This window comes from Toxotes jaculatrix, chromosome 11 (genome assembly GCF_017976425.1).
Source record: "Toxotes jaculatrix isolate fToxJac2 chromosome 11, fToxJac2.pri, whole genome shotgun sequence".
NCBI classification, from domain to species: domain Eukaryota; kingdom Metazoa; phylum Chordata; class Actinopteri; family Toxotidae; genus Toxotes; species Toxotes jaculatrix.
The window spans coordinates 23,863,785-23,886,565 of NC_054404.1; the positions used below are offsets into that span (position 1 = coordinate 23,863,785).

The following is a 22,781-nucleotide window of genomic DNA, read 5'->3' on the forward strand; positions in this document are numbered from 1 at the left end:
AAATCAGGCCACCACTCTGTTTCCCTTTGTTACTGTGTGGGTTCAAAATAAACAGGCGTCTAAAGCGAGCGCAACAGCAAACCAACGTTCAACGCAATTATTTTCCATTTGCTTTAGCCTGTTGGTGTAAATATGATGTACATCCAAGGTTTAATGGGCTCAAACGAGTGCTTCGCCACTGGTAACTGCATTTTAGTGCAACTATGTTTATGGCAAACTGAAGGAATACTTACCATGTCTCCCTTCGGTCCGTTCTGTCCCTGTGTAAACATTAAAATACTCAGTACAAGGTGGAGAACTATCTGAATCAATCTAAACAGACTGATCGATTCTGTCATGTTATTGGAAACAAATCTTAGAAACAGCCACGTTTAACCCCATGCTATAAAAACAGCAGTGACACTAATAGAGATTTTATTACAATAATGACCATAATCATTCTTAGCTTAATCATGCTCATTATCTTCACAGGGTGCTGGGATCTGGGCACCGAAAGAGCACTCAATTATTCAGTTATTTCACTTTCTGACAGGAACTTGGGGAAACTCACAGACTTGCCATCCAACCCAATTGGACCCTGGGATAAAAGAAGAAAAGAAGATGCTTTATATATTGTATAATCACTGTACATTCAAGAATTATTCACAAACTAGTTATTAATCAGCTGTTGTGATCTGTCCCTTACTCTTCACCTGGTAACTACTCATTATTTTGGGTAGTGTAATTATGCTGTGCTGTCTTTTGCTTATTACAATCTAAAATATTAAGAATTTCCAGGATTTACACAAATCGTCAAAGCATCATTTACAAAATCAGCATGACGAAGAGCATGGTCAAGACTTACTGGAAAGCCTGGAAACCCTCTTGTTCCAGGTTGTCCCTAGAAAGAAGAAGGAAAACAATCAGTTCTTCATGACTTTTCTAATTTGGGAAAAAATACATGAATGTGATGCATGTAATTTCATGCTTCTCAACGGCTTATGAGCAATCTAAATGGGTCATCTTTCAAACTCTTTGTATTGCAAACATTTCCTGTAAAACTTTATCCTGTGTGTATTTCAAAAATCATTGTGTGTGCGCTACAAAACACCATATGCACATCTCCAAAAAAAAAAAAAAAAAAAGCTTCCCCTCAATGGAAAATATACACTGATCTATTCAACCCAAGGAACCAGTGATACTGTGGCCAAAGCCCTTGGCTAAGCCGTCTAAGCCGTCATTCCCTCTTGTTCCTCCTCACCTCTCTGATGAATTAACTTCCTTGTTCCATCTAAAGTCACAACTCTCATTTCAGTTTCACCTGGTGTGGCAAACCAGCTTCTGACTGACTGGCTCTCTGAGTTCAGGACTTGCCCCCCCCCATGCTGTGCGGAGCTTCCTCCACAGTCTGTTTTTCATTAGAAATGCCTGTTACCATCCAGGAAGCGTGGGCACACACAGGTATAGATTGTAATAAACATCGATTAGAAAAACAGATGTGTGCTCCACTTAAGTTGGCTAGACTGTTGGTTATACCATCTTTTTCTAATAAGTCATATTATGCATTTTATGAGGCTACACTGTCTGTCTGGAAACTGAAAAGGAGAAAAAAAAAAGAAGCACTAAAATCATCTGTCCTCCAAAGAACTTGGGTTATAACAAGAGGAACCATTAAGGCCTGGTACGTAACACTGACCCCAGTTGGACCAGGATGAAGTTTTCTGCTTTGCTTCCTGATAAAACAAGCATGACTAATGATCCAATTTATGGGCAAATCACCGCTCCAGTCCTCTTGAACACAGCTGCTGTTTCCGCACAGTCTGTAAAAAGTATTATTCTGTCATTTGTGGTGAATTCCCCACTTTTGCGGTGGGCAGGTTGTCCACTAATCAGAAGGTCGGCGGTTTGATCCTTGGCTCCTCCAGTCTGCATGTCGAAGTGTCCTTGCCCCTGATGGTTGTACCATCAGTGTATGAACGTATGTGTGTGAATGGGTGAATGGCATCTAGTGTAAAGTGGTATAGTGGTTGATTAGACTAGAAAAGCTTATGGGTGCTCAGTTCACCCATGCTTCTGAAGGGCTAACTTAGACCTGAATCCAGTGCCCCACAAGTCTGGAAAAAACAGGTCTCTCCAAATGTCTAGTTTAAACAGAACCGAAACGTCTGTCAGTGTCCAAGAACCTAGTGAACTTAGTGGAGATTAACTAAATTAGTAACTAATACAGAAGTTTAATGTGCAGGCAGGCAGCTGTAATTGAAGATAAGAGGCTTTTAGATGTAGGAACAGGTGAAGACACTTACAGGAGGTCCTCTTGGTCCAATGATAGACAGACCTGGTTCACCTGGAGCTCCCTATGGAGAAACAGAAAGACAAGAAGGAAACATAACTACATAAGATTAAGAAGGGATTCCAGTTGCTTTCTCAGTCACCTCCAGAGATCAGTGAAATTCAGCACATCGATACATTCCTCCGAAGAATAAGCAGCCATGGTCGGGGAAAATCCATCCACTAGCACATATACATACAATGTGTTTAATTCTAACACATAAATACCACCTCTCTGACAACCATGCTTAGAAATGTAAAGCTCTGGTAACACAAGAAAATTCCACAGCAAAGTTAATCTATGTGTTCTTGTGAAACAGGTGCTGCTAGACGTTTAGTGATGTAGCAACTGTTTGCAGGGTTAGATGGTGAACTGCTGAATGGGGAAAAAAGCTAATTTCAGTCACTTTGACTATGGACTGATTGTCGGTGCCAGATAGGCTGGTTTGTCAGGTTCCAGTCCTGTCAGTCAAGAGCAGAGATCTGAGGCTGCAGTGGACACAGGTTCACCAAAACTTGACAGATGGAAGTCTGGAATAAGGTAGCCTGGTCTGATGGATCTGGATTTCTGATGAGGCTGCAGATGGTAGGGTCAGAATGTGGAGTCAACAGCATGAATCCATGGATCCAACCTGCCTTGTGTCAACAGTCCAGGCTGATGGTGGTGGTGTGATGGTGTGGGGAAGGTTTTCTTGGTTCACTTTGATACCAATCAGTCATGGTCTGAATGTTACAGTGTGTCTGAGTATTGTTGCTGACCATGTTCATCCCTTCATGGCCACTGTTCACCATCTTCTAATGGCTACTTCCACGCTCCATAGTTTTGTTGGTCAGGGTACTACTTCTGTTCCCTCATGCTTGGCTAACAACCACCAAGTGCAATTGTGGAATGACAGTCAAGAATGTGTTGTGTGTTTCCCTTTCATTGGAGATTTGGCCCTATATATCACAAATCACATTGTATTTCATGAGAACAAATGTATAAATCGGCTGCCTCCGGCTTTGATATAGGCGATACAACAGGAACATGTATTTGCAGTTTGTTGAGGTGAAATGGAAGACATAATTATTAGAGCTGCATTCGTTAATTAATGAGGGAATTACCCTTTTTGAGAGGACACAACATCTACGCCAAATGTGTTAGCATTAAACACAGACCAACATTTTCATCCCTTTGAAGTGGTGCTTTTGGCCACTATACGCATTGTATGTTTAATATTTGTAGATCCTTTCGTTCTGTTTTTGGTCTCCAGAAACTTCAGAGAAAATTATTTTTTGCTCATTAGCTTCTAAAAGTTACACTTTCTTTACCAGCTAGTTACTAACTTTGTGTATCTGCTGTCTGTTGCAGGGTAGGTGGTGTTGCTGGAAATGAGGCTAATAAGAAAAGAAATTTCCTGGCTGGAAAACCAAAACACTGCACTAAAAGAGGCTTAAAAGCTCTGCAGAGCTGAAGGGGAGTGTTCTTCCAAATGAGTTACACACGTGATTTGCTTAGTGTTAATATGAAAACAATTTACTAGTACAGATAAAAAGAAATAGTAAGTCAGCACAGTGGACAGATAAAGTGACGAAATTTCTTCCTAAAAATGGGCAGCTAAAACTTTAAAGGAGTTTCTATTTACATTTAGTGTTTCAGGCCTAAATGCATTGTGCGTATCCTTGAAGCCCAATAAATGTGTTGAATATATTTCCTGTCTTATAAAATATTTAAAAAGCCAGTCATGTTTAATGGCTGGCAGTTTAATGCCACCTGCTGATGTGTGGACTGGTGTGAAACCATTGGTCTGTATCATGCATCTGCATCTTTGCGGGCATGCATAAGCAGCAAAAACACAGGCTCTTTACAGCACTGCTTTGTAAGCGCTAACAAAGATCCAAATCTCCGGAGGGTTCATTAGATTCAGTTTAGGTACAAGAGTTGATTTTCAGTGATGAACTGAAAAAAAAAAAAATCAACCTTCAACAAAATGCAGCAGACACCACACTTTTTGTGGGTAGGATTCATCACACTGATGTGAATAAAAGTGATCATTTTGATTTGTACATCCCTGCACTGCTGACACTGGCAGATTTACCACACGGTTACCGTCTCTGTTGATATACTTGTGCAGTTCGCAAAGGCTGGTGGGAGATGTTGCAGCCTACAGCAGAATTTGCCTCACATGTAATTTCCACCTTGAGGCCAATATCAATCTTTTCTCTCCCAGCTGGCAGCTCATATTTATGGTAACGTCAACATGACAGAGAGCTAAGATTTAACTGTTACACGACACACCAGTAACAACATTTTTCATCTCCATATATATATACATATTCACTCTAAGTGCTCTTTGAGAATCTCCTCGTGTACTCTGCTGTGGCCTCTATAAACGTCTCTCCACTTTCTTTGGGGAGTCTTAAATTAGAACTTTCAGGCACTTTATGTGACAAATTGTTACTATTGTGTTTCAAAGTGTAAAGAGTTCAGGTAATCCAACCGCGGTGGGAAACCATTTACAGAATGCGATCCTGATGCTGTTTAAAAATACAGGCTCGAGCCCCTGACATAAATCACATGCTACCTGGACACACTCTACAGCTCTGCATTTATAACCACCAACACCACCACCCACTAAGCCCCATCTCAGCAAGGTCTCAAATGACAGCCTATTCATAAGTTCATCATTTTTCTTCAACTCATCCTACTTGCGCTGATGTAAGCAGACTGAATTGACCATAGACGACCAAAGTAACAAAGGACATCAAACCAAAGCCAGAACACTTATAGGACAAAGTTGCAGTTTGCCTTTGACCGGTGCTAAATTGCATAACCCTGCTAAAAAGCACATGCTCCTAAACTTACCTTCTCCCCTGCTTGTCCTTTTAAGCCCTGGGATCAGTCACAGCAGACACAGTAGCATGCAAAAAGGTGTGAAGGGAGGAGAGAGACACAAGAGAGAGAGGAACCAGTGTTAGAGTCATGGAGACTGTTCAGGGCATGCAGCATCCTCCAGGACTAGTGATGGGGAGGGATGGTGACAGAGCTTAAGGGGAGCTATTATACTCATAATTTACGTTAAGAGGAGCTAAGTGGAAGCTAAAGGCCTTGATGTGTTTCAAACTGTGTTGGTCAGATCGTCTCACAGTGTCTGAAACATCCTTTCTGGCAGTGGACTCAGGGGTGCAATTATTCATCCAACAATTTCTATAACTTTTTGGCAGAGGTAATTCGACATTCACGCTTATTTTATGCAGCCTTTTTTTTGGGGGGGGGATTTATTCATGCATCACTTAATCTTAATCTGTGCCTTTCAAGGAGAGATAGTCCTAATTATGCCCAGTGGTAGGATTCACCACAATATTACATGACATACAAAAGAGGCAGTTCTTGGAAAGACTTTTGCCTTTTTCGTAGTGGGATTTTATACAGCCACATTATTTTGAAGGACAATGAGACATGAAGGACTACTGTGTGGTACAGAGCTACATGTAACCTGAGGAGATATACAATAAGTACAGCATCAAGACGGCCATTTTATTAGACACTGTGATACAACAAATCTGAGTAAGGGTTAAACATGTTACCTCACTTCCTTTAAGGGGGGGGGGGGGGGGGGGGGGCATAAGGGAAGCTCTATTTAGGGAGCAGAGTTAGACAAACATGTCAGTTCACCAATCCTGCTCTTTTCTTTAAAATCAGACAATAAACAGGTCAGTGTTGTGTAGTGTTGTAGTGTCCACATTCTAAAAGCTGTTTCGGACGCCTTGATGTCTCTTTTAAACACAAATATAAGACATCTGTTACTAACAGCCTCAGTCAGTTGCTCTTGGCATTCAGATATTCAAACCCCCGTGTGATAATTGAGCACTTGGACTTGTTTTCATGCTGTGAAAATTCCTTACCCAGGTGAGAGGCCTGTAAGCTATGGAGAGCACAGTGTCATATGAGTGAAAATACCTTCTGTTAAATCTTATCCACATGCGGTAGGGCTGGAATTGTTTGGAAATGTGGGTATAGCCAAAAGAAATGTTCAGAACTAACAAAATGAATTGTGTGGTAACCCTGTAAATTACAGGATGTTAACCACACAGTAATGACTGGAAGAAATACCAGAGTAAAACAGATTTTATACGAAGCCGTTGAGCCTCAACGAGTTTAGAGGCAATTTGGGGGACTGTTGGTTGCTGTAGGAAAATCAGGGAACGTATTACAGTTACAGTTATGGAAAAACTATATTGTTTCTTATGATTGCTGGTGCTGCACGTTGTCGTTCATGATTTTACATTATCTTTATATTATCATCAATGATACATTCGGTTAAAGGCCCCAAACACTTCCACAGGTGTTTTCAGGCGCAGGACGGAAGGCGGGTGAAACTATACTGGATGCACATGAGGGCACAGGAGTCCCTGAACAAATTAGACTGATAAAGGTGGAATTTGTCTCAGTGATAGAGATGTACAAAGAGCTCTCGTCAGCCAAAATAAGTGAAATATCCTGTGTGCACCTTCACCCTATTAAGACATAAGGTGCCCTCTAAAAAAGCCCTGTAAAACCTCAGCAGTGTTTGTTCCTAAAACCTGAGGGGTTTCTGAAAAACTGACACTGATTCACTAAAACCTTTGTTTCTCAGTCTCTGAACCAAAAGCCATTTGAGAGCTTAAAACTTTGGCTTTTGTTGTAAATTATTGCCTTTGCCCTGATGTTTATTAACATTTTTTTTTTAATCAATGAAGAAAAAAACTGAACTGAAAATCATAATCATATAAAACATGCTTACATCGTATCTAAAGGGAGAAGCACACAAATGTTGAGAGTAAATACATTTTAGTCATAAAAACAGCAGCCTTGGCCTTAAGTCACTGGTTGCCTTATGTGTTTGTATGTTGCTCTTGCCATTGGCCATGTCGTATGAATGTAACCATTACTGCAGTGTGCTTCATACACAAACCCAAGTCACTCACCATTCTCCCAGGAATTCCCATACTTCCTTTGTCCCCCTATTGACCAGTGCAAATTCAGAAGAAACAGGGGTCATTAAGAACGCTAGACTGGAGACTGAAGTGAACTCTTAAAGGGATACCTTGCCATTTTGACTTATGGACTCTTTGTTATTTTCAAGAGCACAATATCTAATCTCATCTAATTAAACAGAATTTTGAAACAAATTCAACTCACACATTATCAGAAGAGCAGTTGCTACACTCCCCCAACATTGGTTTGTAAGAACTGTTATAAAGAACTGTTATATGATCATCATAAAGTGTCATTCTACTGGGAAAGAGATGCCAATACTGGGTATACACAGTTTGTGGAAGTCCTAATGGCATGGTATCCATTTAAAGAATGAAATCATTTGTGTTGAGAGGGCTTAGTCAGTTCACCATGCCATGCCTTATGTTAAGACTAGAGACGAGCATTTCATGATACTGTGACAGAAAAAACTACTGTGATTCAGTCATGCCCAACACCCAGGACTCCCAACGGATCTGAGCTAATGTGACACAGTGAGCCTCAAATATTCCTTATACCATCTGAGGCGAGTGGTTGGTGGCCATACCAAAAACTCTACTCTGACACCACCCAGCCACTGGGGGCAGACAAGCAAACAGGTGGCTAAAAAGGATTCATCAAGTCATCTATTTGTATCATCTATCTGTCTAACCACTGTCTGTCCTATGTTCCTAAGGTGTATCCCTTTTACTACCTTACAATGGATATTTTTTCCCCATCTGAACTGAGGATTTTAGGACAGGGGTTTCCGTTTGTTGCGCAGATTGTGACGCCAACATCTTTGCAACAATGTTGTGCGACACTGGCTTTTGTTCTCTGCATCATGTACAGTGTGTGCATGCATCCTTTTCTGTGAATCCCTTCTGTGTACAGGAGAGGGAAAGGTGGATTCCAGGAATGAAAACCACTAAATACAGAGGTAAAAGAGCGTAGAAACACTGAACAGCTATTTCTGTAGAGATGTTGGCCATAAACAGTATCAAAACTGGCATCTGGTAACAAGAAAACCTTAAAGATTATAATCTTAAAGAATTAAAGGTTGTTTGGACATTAATCCCAGCAGTTAAGATGCTCTTTATAGACACCTTACAATCAGGCTGGCTTTGTGAAATGCATGCATGAGTTTAAATGCCATAAAGTCACTGCACTACTAAACCACAAACCCATGGCATGTTTTTACTCTCTGGGGCTCAGCTCTTATGACTGTTACAACTGCCTGTCTCTGTTCTGACATAATGGCAACCTGCATCACTGAATGCTGAGGCCTGAGCAAATGGATGGTAGACGAATGGCTCTAACTCAACTGTGCAGCTAACGGATGTCCATATGCTAACAGTTCTAACGGCATCTGGCCACAAAGAGACTCGTCCACATTCAACCTATTCTGACAGGAACACACAGGTCTTACAGCATGAAGTAGTGACTGCATGGTCCATTTTTCACCTGATATTTTATCAGAAATGGATTTTGGCCAATACTTCCAGAACAGTTCCATTTAAAACGAAGTCCAATAAATGTCCAGGTAGTGCAGTGTTTGTTCAATCAGATGTTGGTGCCTGAGTAAAATGTGAACAATCTTCACAAGCACTCTACCTGTGAAGTTATGCTAAATGAAGGTATGGTACCTACCTTTCACATTTTAATTAAACTTGTATGACTCCCAGTCTCTTCTGTGTAGACTGAGTCTGGACACTGATTCAAGTCTTTTTCAGTCCTGGTACCTCAGAGTTGCTGGTATCTCTGTCATTAGTATGTGGCTGATTTTTAAAGCACTTAAATACTATCAGGCTACAGCTGGGTTGTTTGAAGCCCCATCCAAGCTTCTGATTTAAACCAAGACCTTGGGGAGAACGACACCACCAAAACTGGTTTTAATCGAGAGTTCAGGGCTAATGTGCCTAACATGATTATTTGGTGTAACCACAAAATACAACCTTCACTAAAGAAGGGCTTTATAGCTATGAGACACAGCGCTTTGCTCATCCAGGTCCTTGGATGCACTACACTTCCACAGACAGAAACGTGATCGCTGCTCCACCAGTCCTCCTGCTCTGTGTCCTACACTTGTTTCTGCCTGAAACGATATGGGTCTGCCTGTCCACCTTTTCCTTGTAGCGTCTGACACAACGCCTGAGCTGGCAAACACAACGCAGTCTAAAGGATTAATGGAGGTCCTTAACAGTGGAATGTCAAGGTGTCTGAGGAATATTTAGAGCTTTAATGAGCCTCAGCTGGACCCTAGACTCCGACAAAACACACACACACACACAGCTGACCACTGTCAGTCTCAACTCTCCACCAGTGAGTGCTACTTGAGTGCTACAGACCCCCATGAGACCGTAGGTGTGATACAGTTTCGCAGTGCGGCAGATGACAGATAAAATCTTATGTTAGCTTTTATGAATTATGAGTGAATTATTCATTCTTAAGTTGCATGTGTCTCGCCAAGGGGTTAGGAGGAATTATGGGACTACTGCACACAGTGAGCTTTGTCTACCTGTAGGTGGAGAAATATGAGTTGTGTGTCAGTGCAAGGCAAGCAGGGAACAAAGTGTTTATGATCTATCATCCATCATGTTAGTGGGGTCTACATCCATCTGTATATAAAAGGCCTATAATGTCACACTCTGACATAACCACCGTCTATGGAAAATACTGCTCCCTGATTTTCAATTCTTACGGATCCTCTTTCGAAAAAACCACATCCTCCCACCATCACTGGGTCAAAGACTGCTGACTTCATTTCCCACTGCTTGACAGACGTAATCAATCCCAAATCATCACAAAGAACCTCCTCCTCATTTTGACACAAAGTGTCAACGCTTTGCTGTTTGTAACTGGCAACGAAGGACAAAGGTCAGATACTAGTTGGCCACCTGTTTTCGTTGTAGGATTCATGTGGGTTTGACATGTGGAGACAGTTACGTCAGCAGAAAGAGAGGAAGCATGTTAGACTAATGACACACACACAGATACACGCACATATATATAAATATATATATGCATGTAGAGGATAAGAATTCCATTCAAGCTGTGCAGAAATACAGACTTTTCATTAAAACAAACAAGAGGCCATGGTGTTTTCAAACTATAAGCACTTAGTTCCACTGCTGTACTGATGTCTCTGAGGTTTCCGGTGTGATCACAGAACTAAAAGAGAATCTGATTATTCATTTAATTGCAATTTCATGTTAAATGTATCTAGAAATATTTGAGTTCTATGAAAATCCTTTAATGGATGACAGAGTGCAGAGGGTTCAAGTTTAATGGAACCCTGTTCACATAAAATCACACTAATTTGTAATAGAAAATGTGTTTTCAAGGAAACATAATCTTGCCCTAATTATGCTTTTATATATCTATATATCTATATCTATATCTATATATATATATATATATATATAGGACCTCTACAAAATATTATCATTCCTGTCACTGCCTGTGAACATGACACCATTCACTTTTTAATATCTAACCAGAAGCACTCTCTCTTCCTAACCACAAAGTGTTTCAGTGGTTTAAACCTGCTCCACTTTAAGACTCTTCTACTGCACAGCGTTGTCCTCTGGCACCAGGAAGTTCACTATGTATATATTTTTGAATGATTGCAACCAACCAGAATGGTCAAAAACTCATCAACAAACTAAGCATCATTTGAAGGCGGGACCTTTCTGACATGTGGTCACAGGAGTACACGGCGTGCCTTAGTCATCTTATAGAAAATTGACATGAACTGTAAATGAAAAAACATGTGTATGTCTTTTGTCATTTGACTTCTTTTAACACATTTTGACAGAAGAAATGGACATAAGATTGTTCTATGGAGGAAAACAGCTGGATCGGCATGTTACAAAACACTGGTCCTTACTGGATCAGATGATGATCCACACAACTTTGAATTTTATACTGGGAAAGCTGTCTATCCACCTGAGCTTCCAGATGGAGGGGCAAGTGGGCATGTAGTACTGAATACTGAAGAACAGGAATTGCAAGTTGTGTTTTGATAGCTGGTTTAGCTCAGTCCTGATGCTCGTGTTGTCCCAGCAAGGTATCCATTGTCTAGGTACACTGTCCTGCCAGGCAGTTCCATAATGCCAGACGCTGATCTGAAAAGATCTGAAAAACAATCCATGTTGGAGATGCCCTACATAGACCTTCACTAGTGTCTACCCACCATCAATACATGGGACTTGTTGACCTGTTGGATTTCCTGTTTGCTCTATATTGCACCAACATCATGTCAAAGAAATGGAATCACTGCCTTGTTTTGAATTTGACAGATATAGCAGCGGTGACCTGTGGGTTCATCTACAGACGGGATTGTGCTGACAACAGGATGATGAGGACATGCACCTTTATGCCCTCAAGACCCAAGTTGCACACAGTGTGTGCAAATCCCAAAAAAAAAAGTTTCAAAAGACAAACCAGTGGTGGAATTTCCTAACAAATGTTGTGTCCCACAAATAATTTGTGACTAGAAGGGAACATGCAGGATTCCGGGCTGTACTGGAACACCCAGTGATGTGCAAAGTGTAATGTACATCTTTGTTTCACAGCATAGAACTGAAGCAGTTGCCTGGTTGCTGATCTAGTTTTCGCTGGTAGAAACTAGAGAAGGACTGATGTCATTTTGTCCTTCAAAAGCTGCGTAGATGCAGAACTTTTCCGCATAGCTCAACAAACTGACTCAGTGAATAACGTTAGCTAGTATAAGCTCCCAATCAGTCCAGACCAAGTAAGACCACATATTTGAATTTAACCTCTGATTTGTAAGAGTTTGTTTTCGTGCTCTTCTTTCAAAAGTTGCAAAAACCTCATTTTGATTAATGCAGCAATTATGTTTCCTCCGAAACAAATTCAGTAAAGCAAATTAGTGGAATATACCGTGACCTTTGGAAACCACTGTGTATATGTACTTTTTTTGGGACATCGTTTTCTAATAATCATCTGGATGTATTTGATTTCCCTGTATCTATGATCAATAAACTTGTATCTTTAATGTAAATTAAGACAACTATTCAGCAGAAAGCAGACAGAGAGATCAATACTGCAGTGATCACATATGCAGATGCTGTATACAGACACACACAAACACCAGTTAAAAAGAGAGTTACCGGAAAGCCTGCTCGTCCAGGAGGACCCTGAAAAAGGGGTGAGAGAAAATTGGTACAAAAAGGAAAGAGTGAATTTTACAGATAAAGTCCACAAAATGAAAGACACCTGTCCTGCACCAGGCCAGAATAAAATGAAAAGGAGAGACCGGAGGAAGATACTGTCTTTGTCCTGTAGGGATGTCACTGCACCAAAAAAAACTGAGTCAGTACCAGTATCACTGAAATTCCAGAATTCTGGAAATCAAATGGGATGCCATGGCAAAGAACAAAAAAAACAAACAAACCCAGAAAACAACAGAAGCTGCTACAGACACAATGTGTTAAAACACACATACAGATTTGTACTAATATCCTTGTGAGGACACTCATTGACATACCCTAACCTCAGCCATCTGAACTGAATGCCTAACCCTAACCCTAACCAAAACCCAATTCTAACCCTAACCCTGAAACCCAGTCTGAACCCTCAAACAGCCCTTCAGATTTGTGAGACTGACGGTGTTACTGGTTATTGTAATTGGTTGGGACAACGTTAGCCTCTGTGAACATTGTATGTGGAGCATTGCTACAACAAATGTCAGGCATTCCAACCAACAACAATAACCAGTAACATCGTCAGTCCCACAACCTCACCTCCAGTGCCTGTGACATTCACAGTACTATAGAAAAATAAGTATTCAGAATACTTGTGTTCAGAATTGTGGTACTGACTTGGTGCTGTGACATCCCTACTATCACATATGCTTTATTTTGGCCTTTTCAGGTCTGTGACAGCTCACACAAGGGAAACTGCTGATGCAGTAACATGCCTCTTAAAATTCTGGTCAAAATGCATTCAGTGAATCGTATTTCAATCCAAGATTTTTTTCTGAACATAAACCAACAAACACTTTCTTCATTTCACCACAAACACTCATGCAAAGGTCGGTTTAGAGAGAACATGCTGAAAGTCATGATGTTTCTGCATCACAAAAGCCTCTTCAAAACTCCTAACGCTGCTTGAATACCTTGCTAATGCGGATATGAACATGTCAGCATGGTGGTTTTCATCAAAAACAAATCACGAGGGAGCTAGAATATAATGGCCTTCAGTTATTGCCCGGGTTTTTAAGAAGAAGCACATTCTCAAAAGTCTAGTGTGTTTTGTTTTCCTTAAGCCAGCGGAACACAGAGCAGTGCTTCTTGTGTGAGCAGCTCTTAAATAAAGGGTGGAAAGCTAATTGGTTGGAAGTCAAAACAGGAACTCTTGACATTTTCCGAAAAGCTGCTGAGGCACTGACTCTTCACTGAGGAGAAGGATAACTGCTCCTGAATGCCTGCATGTCATCAATATTCTTCCATGTGTGTGTGTGTGGGTGTGTGTGTGGGGGTGATTGCTGGCCAGCAGCAGGAGAGAGGAAGTCGTCCTTCTCACATCAGTAACCCTGGACGGAGGGAACGTCAAACATTAATATGAGCTCTTACTTATTTGCTTTGATGATAAATGTTTATTAAATGCTGTCGTGTTGTGTGTTCACTTTGTGGAGTGGCTTGATGACGCATTGCGACAAATGTCATTTAAGTTAAAAGCCTACTCCACCAAAACTTGTTGTTCCACGGAGGACAGCAGCTGCAGTCAGTTTATTAATGTGTCAAAATGTCCATCAAAACGTCTCCAATCACTCCTACAGCGTAATCCATGGTTGATCTGTATGTTCAGTACACTCTTAACAATCTTTGCCAATAAATCACTAATTACACAACTTTGGGTGGAGCTTTGAAGCTGCAAAGAGACAAGTGTGACACGCAAGCATGGTCAAATAACCCATTATCAGGACCTTATGGACCGAGGTGTGCTCTAATTTCATTGAAAACAATTTAGTACAGACATTTCCACCACATACTGGCTGATATTAGAGACAGGCCTTGACTACTGAGAGATTATGATATACAAACTAAAAGGTTTTTAAAATTCAAATTTCCTTGACGACGATCGCTAGTGGAGCACTTTGCAGAATTAGGGGGAAAAAATGCAATTAATTAAAATACTTAACAAAAACTGACACACAGTGAACCTTGGATTAGGGAGCCTGGGTTCCTTTAGGACCTTTGCCCACTCTGTGGTTCTGATTGTGCTGCCGGTTTATTTTGTTTGGCTTTGTAACATTTCTGTCTTCATCTTTGCCTCATAAAAGTCATTGCTACGATTTGATTATTGTCAGTTTTTTATGTGTTTGATGTCAGTATGTTGTGAACCAAAAGCAGAGACAGAAGTCGTGTCTAAATTCTGTACCATATACTAATGCAGTATGTGTCATAGACTTTTTATCAATGCCAGTGCATTCACGGGTGAAGTAGGCAATTGCCTGGGGTGGCAAAATGTGGGCCAATCAGGGGCCAGCTGTTCAAGAACTATATGAATAGAGGAATGTGTCAATCACGCTGCACCTGCAGCCACCTCCCTCCCCCATCTCCCTCCCATGAGCTATGACTGAGGATAAGGAAACACTGCAGCATTCATTGTTCCAAGATATTGATCCCAGGAGTGTTAGCAACAGTGACACACCTTCAAGTTCACCATGGCACATAAGAAAGAGCTGCATGGGAGGAATTTGCTCTGGTGTTATTTAATTTGAGGCACTGAAATTGGATCATTTGGAAAACAGTTCTGCTGGCATGGCTCTGCTGTAAAGAATTTGGAACCATGTTCTTGGAATTATTATGCAAACGTGTTTGGAGCGTTATTTGTATAAGGATCTGCAAAATGCCAGCGTAATGCATCATGTATACTTTAATGTTGTTGACTCCTCAACTGTACAGGAAAGGAGAGAAGGATGTTAACCAAACCACGATTTTTGGAATGGCACACTCAATTAAATTTCTCAGAGAGAAAGCAAAGAAAAAAAAAATGGACTTGCACTGACTTGCATGGACGTAGCTAATTCTCTTAGACCCAATCCAACAGGGACAGCTGAAGAAAAGTGCAACTGACATTGTGTTGGTGACACGGTTTTCTAGTCTTAATATTATTCTGTGCTCTCATAGAAATGTACTTGCACTTCAGTGCTGGGGGTTCTGGGTCACTGTGGCTAATGCTAAGCTAGTCAGATCAGGCAACGCATGAAGGTGCATGGCCAGGTGATGAGTGTGAACATGCTGCACGCTGGTGTCTGCCCATTAGCTACTGGGTCTCCAGGGGCTGTCTGCGGGGGGGGGGGGCAAAGGTCACCCACTGCCGGAAGGAACCTTTCACTTGAATTACACAGTAACCCTCCAACATGTGGCTCCCATTTGGCAAAGTGCTGCTGAATGAATGGGACGGCGGAGAGGGGGTGGTGGGAGACGGGTGTATTTGACCATGGTGCGTGGGATATTCAGTCTCCTGGGTACTTCTGCGCGCAGGAAGAATTGAGTTGGGATATATAGCAGAGAGGTTTCATTTACTCCATTCTTATTGGTATTATTTTACCCAGTAGCTGACTGATGTTACCCTGCGACTGAACCTGAACACACATACACACCCACAGAAAAGAAAACATTAGCAAATCATCCTCAGTTAATAAGGCCACCTCCTTTTGTGTCGCTAGACTGAATATTTGTTTCAAATGGACATCATACACTGGGTCTTTGTGTTTGGAGCTTTGGACTGACAGCTTGTGAAGGACCCCTGCTGGTATCCTGGCATCCTAATCGGAGCCCGTGCAAAGGCCAGCACCGCCAAGACCCTGTGATGTGACCTGTGAACAGGCACGATCTGTTATATTTTACAAAGGATGCTATTTAAAGTAATAAACCCCTGAATGTATGAGACCTGTGATGGACAAGCAGAGGGATGTACTGTGACAATGAATGGAAATATAGTGTATGAATGAATACATGATATTTACTCATGATACTGTTTCATAAAACATTTATATTGACCTGAGACCACCTTAACTGGCACTTCTCAGAAATCTCTTCTGAAGGAATGGATGTTGTCCTGATTGTAATGTCTCCAAGGACAGAGAGCTTCACTAACAAGGGTCAGACCAGGGTTTATTCCAGCTAAAGTTTGGCCATGAGATGGATTCGACTGCTGCAACTGGTCGATTCACTTGTGGAGGTGAAGTAAATTTACACAGTGCTTCTTCGGTGAACCTCGACTTGAGAACTTATGCTGCAGACCAATTTCAAACTGTCTTGACCGAGCTGACCTTTGAGAGGGCAGTACCATATTACTATTAACTGTGCTGATCTACTTTTACACAACGATGCACGCATGAAATGTACATTGCCTCTGTTCTTGCTTTCATTTTATGATGCGGTTGACTCAGCTTTAACCGATCCATTCACATGAAACAGCCCGGGAGATGTCTTCCTACACAAACTGAGCCAGAGCAGCTTACGTCTGTCTGAGTCAATTCATCACAATGCCTGAAGCATGACCAACAACCTCTATGCTTCTTTGGCATCCAGACCCAGCTGTTAGTCCAAGCCCAGCTGATGTGTTCTGTCCAAGGCGCTCTGTCCATCCTTTACTCTGTTAGGCCTTTTGTTTTTGTTCGGATGAATGCTTTAAATGCAATAATGTCCATGTGACATAACATTCACAGGAAAGTTCAGACACAAAATGAAAAATAAAAAGCTCCACATTTACATGTGAAACATTTTATAGTTAAACCATCTTTTTTTGTTTTGCCTGCGTCTTTGTTTGCCTTTGACTTTGTGGATCTCTGAGGCATGATGAGCAGCTCCTCATTCCTCTTCTTCATTTTAACAGAAGCCTTTTATAAGCCCAAGCTCATTGCTAAAGAATTCCAGATGAAAATCACTTTCATTTTTTAAATTCTTGCGTGTTTTTATGTGAAAACTGGTCAAAACCTAAAATACTGAGCCTTACCTAAGGTATGTGTGTTTGACACAGGAGACATGTGGACTGTGTTTAAAATGCTGAGATTGTGGAGGTGGAGGTGTATGGGAGTGGAAAATCTGCTGCCTTTCTGTCTGAGCTCATGTACCTTAAAACCTCCTTTAGAGGAGCTATCCCTCAGATTTTCCAGGGAGGGATATTTGGCAGAGGTGATTTTCAAACTGTCACGGCTGTACAAAAGTCAAACTCATAGTGTCCAGATGCTTGGAGCAATGTTCCTAAATGTTGTGCCATTGAGGCACAGGAGTCAGGAGGTTTTTTTCCATTTAACCAAATGCTTGATTTCAACCAAAGGCTTGACGCCTTTCCCAGCGCTGAGGCTCGGGCGAGAGGCTGGGCGCACCTTGGACGGGCTTCGAACCATAAGACAGGCCATACAGTAGATCAATGTACAGACTACCACTGCTGGATCATCTACTTCACATTAAAATCCAAAAATAACTGCAGTCACTTTACCACATGCAGGTCACACACGGCTCTGGTCTACTTACTGGAGGCCCTGCAAGACAAAGAGAAAGAGAAGAAGAGAGACGCATTAGCATTCAGTTATTATAACAACATACATTACAAACAGAGGCTCTTCTGCCCCCTCATGGTCTGTGCACAGTAGGTAATTCAGCAACCTTCATGAGGAAACAAGCACTGATGAAAACACCAGTTTTCATTTTTGCCATAGCTGGAATGTCTAGGGTCTTACTCCTCTTCTGTTAAAATCTCTGAAGTCTAGATGTCACTTTGGTCACGAGGTAGAAACATGATAAAAATATGACATTCATGTTACAGAGTAATCCACCACAAATGTGTGCTTGAATGTATATGTGAATAGTCAGCGCAGTCCAATCTGATTGGTCACGTTGCACTGCAGCACAGGCTGGCACCTCTGCTACGTCACTGGACTCTTTCAAATGAACCGGGGGCTGTGTTTTTCCCATCCAAGCCTGCTGCTGGTCTGAAAGCGGATGAAAGAAAGAAATCTCTGGATTTTCTACAAGTGGTCAAGCATGTTGTGCCTCTTTTTGCTCTTTTCCTGTCTGCATCCTGTCTTTTATTCTGAAGCACATTGTGACATCTGCTCCAGATGTTACGTAAGTCTTTTATTTTGCTCCCTTTAAATGCAGCAGTGTCTGTTTGTGACTTCATTGCTAGTTTCTGCCTCAGTGTGGACCTCAGTGAGTTGCCAGAGCTGTAACTCCCTTTGAGGACACTGACATCATGTTCTCTGTATTTTACATTCTACACACACACACACACACAAAGGATATGGGGACTGATACTAGTATTTTCAGACTCAATATTTTAAAATTTGAACACATAAACAATTCTGAAATTATTTTGAAATAAACGGAAATAAACACTGGTGTCTGGCCTAAATGCTGTTCAAGACTCTTTTCTGCACTAGCCATCAAATCCCGAGGAAAAGAGTCCCAGAACTGTAGGAATAATAACATGCAAATCAATTTATTGAGGTTTAATAGTATCTCCAGACAAGGAAACCCTACTGTTTTGGGTAGTTTAGATTAAAACCAGCTCAAAAAAAGCTAATCAAAAACATATGGAAGGGACAGATGGCCAGGCCCGGCCCCTGACTCACACTCAGCACCGTAAAATAGACCTTTTAAAAAAAGCAATATGCTGCCCCTTGACCTTTTGACAAGCACAATGAGAGAGCAGGGAGTCATCCGACATAATCGATTACTGCTGAATCAAGACAGGGGCCACTAAAGATGTTGTTACGTCAGTCACAGCAAGGTGGGGAAAATCACTAATGACAAATCTCCTCTGTGAAATGTCAAATCAAATCTCCTGCTTTATCTTCTACAGAGGTTTCTCCTATCGGCTCCTCGGATAGGTCCGTTCCAGCCTTGAAGCCCTGTGTCAGTTCAATTTGTTCACTTTGTACTTGCACAAAATGAAAAGCAGTTGGAAGAAGGGTGAGAGACAGTTCAGTGGAAGAAGACAGAATTTTATGGACGACTCAGATACGTCAGGGTAAGAATAAGAATGAAGTGATGGTTCTGAGTTTTCGAGTTTCCCCAAGAGTAACAGACAAAGGTGTGTCATAAATTTTATAGCAATTTCTTTAAACAGAGGAAAAGACACAGTTCAAAGAGAGGCTGAGCATGGATGATTTCATAAAATTGACTGCAAGTTCAGAGCATTTGATTCGCCTCCAGCCTTGAAAATCCTGACATGGTCGAAAACATCCAGGAGTATTCCTGGATGCACTCAGGGGCCTGGACATTATTCTCTCTTTTCCTTTGATTTCTGAGGTGTAGCTCAGTTTGCTGACGGAGTTAAGAGCTGTTTTCAGCCGACTTGGGGCAAACAAATGTCAAAGCCACGTCAAAGTGCAACTTGGCAAAATTCATACAGACAGTTCATAAAGTTCATACAGTTTTGTGCGTATGAATTTTGCCCAGTGACTGTCTGAGGAAGGAAAGACAGTTCATAAAGTGAGTTCCAGTGATGGAAAGTGTGTGGGATCCTTTGGTTTTCTGTTCAAGTCAAAATCCTACCACCTGTCACTGAGACTTTATGGTGTTCAAGAACATTTTTGCAATGAGCTGGAGCTACTGGCCAGACAGCGTTTAGAGTTTTTCCCCATATTTTGTGAATTCAAATATGTGTATCATGTCTGTCTGTTCAAATTTGACTGAGTGTGACTTTAATGTCAACTGCAGCCATTGCGTGCAAATTGCCTCCATGTGTCATAGCTAATGCGACTGTGTTGATAAGTGGGACAGATCATTGGGCCAAACTGCAATGACTAACTTCCTGTTGTTTTTAGAAAACCAGTATGCACCTGTCCTTTTCATGAGGTACTCTATCCTTGTCTTACTTCTCCCCCTCTGAACCCCCAAATCCTCCACCCCTGTCAGACCAGTGCTGAAAGGGACAAAGACTTTAAACCCACAGGTGCTACCTTACCTGTTACACACGAAAGCACCCACAGTCTTATCATTTGTGAGGTTTCTGTTAGGGGAAGGGATCAGCACTATGAAGCCTCTCAGTTACAGCAGAGCATGGCTGTTCCAGTCATTTCTGCAGTTGTGATCCACTCCCTAAAGGGTAAGCTTAAGCCTTCGCTGCATGCAAAGACCGGGGAAAGCAAACATGGAAGCAAGATTCCTGTTGCATTCTGGGCCTGCCATCACATCCTGTTGGCTGGAGCCGCTCACCCAGGGGACATACTGTAAAGCACCTTGATCCAAAGGCACTTTGGGAGGCCTGGGGGAAGGGGTTTCAAATATAGCGCATGGACTGGCGCCTGACGAGGGGCCACTGAAGCAACAGCTTTATGTGCAACAAGCAGTAGGCACAACATGAAACAAACTTTACACTCATAAACACACACACACTAAAAGGGAATCTGCTCGACTACACTGATACCATGTATTCCAAGCCTTCTCCTCTGCAGGGCTTAATGCTGTCTAACTATTGCTAACACCTGTTGCTTCTGCTTATGTAAGGGCACTGCTTAGATGCGGCCGGAAATGGAGATCTATGCTGCACGCCAACGTGCAAAGTCATGGGCATTCCCCCTTTCCTGCTCCTATTAGAGTCAACCATTTACTCAACACTGGTTCTTCCATGTATTTAAAGCAGTTACACAACCAAATGTCTGTCTATTTGCTATACCAGCAAATAATATTCAGTGAACAAAGAGTACCAATAAGTCTAGATAACAAAATTTTCTACCAGAATACTGCACCATAATTTCTTTCATCTCTGTATCTGCAATTATTCTAAACCTTCAAATCAATCGTGACAACCTCCTCTTTATTCTCAGCTTACATGTTACAAAGAGTAAATGATGTGGTGGGCAGGTGGCCTGCCACCTTGAGACTATCTCTGACCCAGCATGTGGATCCAGGAATAACCTGTGGAATTTCTGAGAATATCACGATCCAAAAACTCAACACAGCCTCACCACCGTAACCCTAACCCTGCTCTCTCAGATTCCCTTCCTCTCCAGTTGCCCTTGTAAACATGTAAAATGTGCAAATGTGTCCACTTCTTCCTTCGTCCAGGAAGCATTCGTAGATAGAAACAAATCAGCCAGCCCAGACAATTTTAACCCAAGAAGATAGACGTGGTGCATGGTGAGCATTTCATCATCCACAGGAGGGCGTCCCTGCTTCAAGGCCTGAGAAAAGACCTTTGACTACTGAGGCTGATGCAGACAGAATGTGTGGAACTCACTTTTCTTTTTGAGATTAGCAGGAGAGTTGGATCAGACAAGTCTTCACACCTAATCTGTAGCTGCCTCTAAAATGGTACATTTGAGTTTTCCAGAAAGTTGTTGGATCTGGTGTCCCTATGATTACAGTACAGTATGTTTAAGGCATGGTTTAGGCAATCAGAACTACTGGGTTACATTTAGGAGAAGATCATCTTCATGGTTCAAAGAAACTACGCAGGCTAAGCAAGATAGCCCAGATGTCCTTCACCCCAGCCACGTCTTCAATCAGACATGCCCAGGCATCCTCCAAAGGCAACATACCAGCATCATGATCAGATGCCTGAACCACCTCAAATAGCTGGCATAGCTGGCAGATAGTGAAGGCATCAGACTGCTTCAAATACAATGGGTTGTAGCAGCAGAAGTGTTCAAATGTGCTCTGAACGTCTAATAGAAGTTGGTGGGGTAAAAACCATGCTTTCACAGCCTCCACCTGACTGCATCCAACTGTCTCTCCAGTCTCTCTTAAAGAGTTATGTGCCTTTTGTGTGTCTTTGTAGTTGTTGGACAGTTTGAGGCATACTCAGACCCCTGCGGTTGCATAAAAAAACAATGATCTACCAGTTTCTTTATTCTAGCAGACAAAAGGGTTCCGTGTCTGTGTTTAGTGTCACAAAGCTATGAACCAAGTACAAGCATCATTGGACAGTATATACGGACAGTATATATTTGGTGTAAGGTTGTTTTTTTTCCGGGACCAACGGAGACTTTTCATCCTCCATAAAACCTCAATCCAGATATAAAGAGTGCTGGTGTGCAAAACAGTTGTCATTTTAATGGTGAGATATTTCATTGTAATTCAGACAGCTTGGACCAATGAGTAGCCTGATGAATTGTATAGGTGTTGTGAGATCTCCGTCCCAGTGTCCAATCACCTGCACAGCCAAGCTCCAAAGACTCCAGCTCTGAGGCCAGAACCATTCCAACGTTCAGATTTTAAGGGAAAAGAATGCGACGCTGTGTGAATTCGCTTTCACCCTTCAAGGATTTTCAGTTGCAGTTGTGCAAACAGTGGAGGGGATTTACTGAGGGGTGTGTATCTATCAAAGGATAAAACTGAGTGAACTTTTGCACTCCTCTCTGTCGTAGGGAGCTAAAACACCCCCACCTCTTATTGAGACCTGGAAAACTAATTTTTCAGATTTCATGCCTTTTCACCATTTGTTGCAAACATCCCTCCTCACACATAAAAGCTGTTAGTTTCCAAATGAAAAATGTGGATAGACAGCCTTC

At 41.8% G+C, this 22,781-nt stretch overlaps 1 protein-coding gene across 12 annotated transcripts in view; it reads right to left on the minus strand.

The window, feature by feature from the left end:
- The window catches only part of col13a1 (collagen, type XIII, alpha 1), a 105,638-nt gene that overhangs the window by 44,805 nt on the left and 38,052 nt on the right, over positions 1-22,781 (minus strand). For 9 of the 12 annotated variants that reach the window (XM_041049327.1, XM_041049337.1, XM_041049335.1 and 6 more), the window contains exons 3-10: positions 17,797-17,804; positions 12,418-12,444; positions 7,255-7,290; positions 5,153-5,179; positions 2,283-2,333; positions 845-880; positions 551-577; positions 234-260 (exon numbers count right to left, since the gene is read on the minus strand). In XM_041049327.1, the coding sequence (XP_040905261.1) occupies positions 234-260; positions 551-577; positions 845-880; positions 2,283-2,333; positions 5,153-5,179; positions 7,255-7,290; positions 12,418-12,444; positions 17,797-17,804 (239 nt within the window). The remainder of the gene's footprint in view (positions 1-233; positions 261-550; positions 578-844; positions 881-2,282; positions 2,334-5,152; positions 5,180-7,254; positions 7,291-12,417; positions 12,445-17,796; positions 17,805-22,781) is intronic. The other 3 variants (XM_041049331.1, XM_041049334.1, XM_041049336.1) reach the window with 3 other exon arrangements.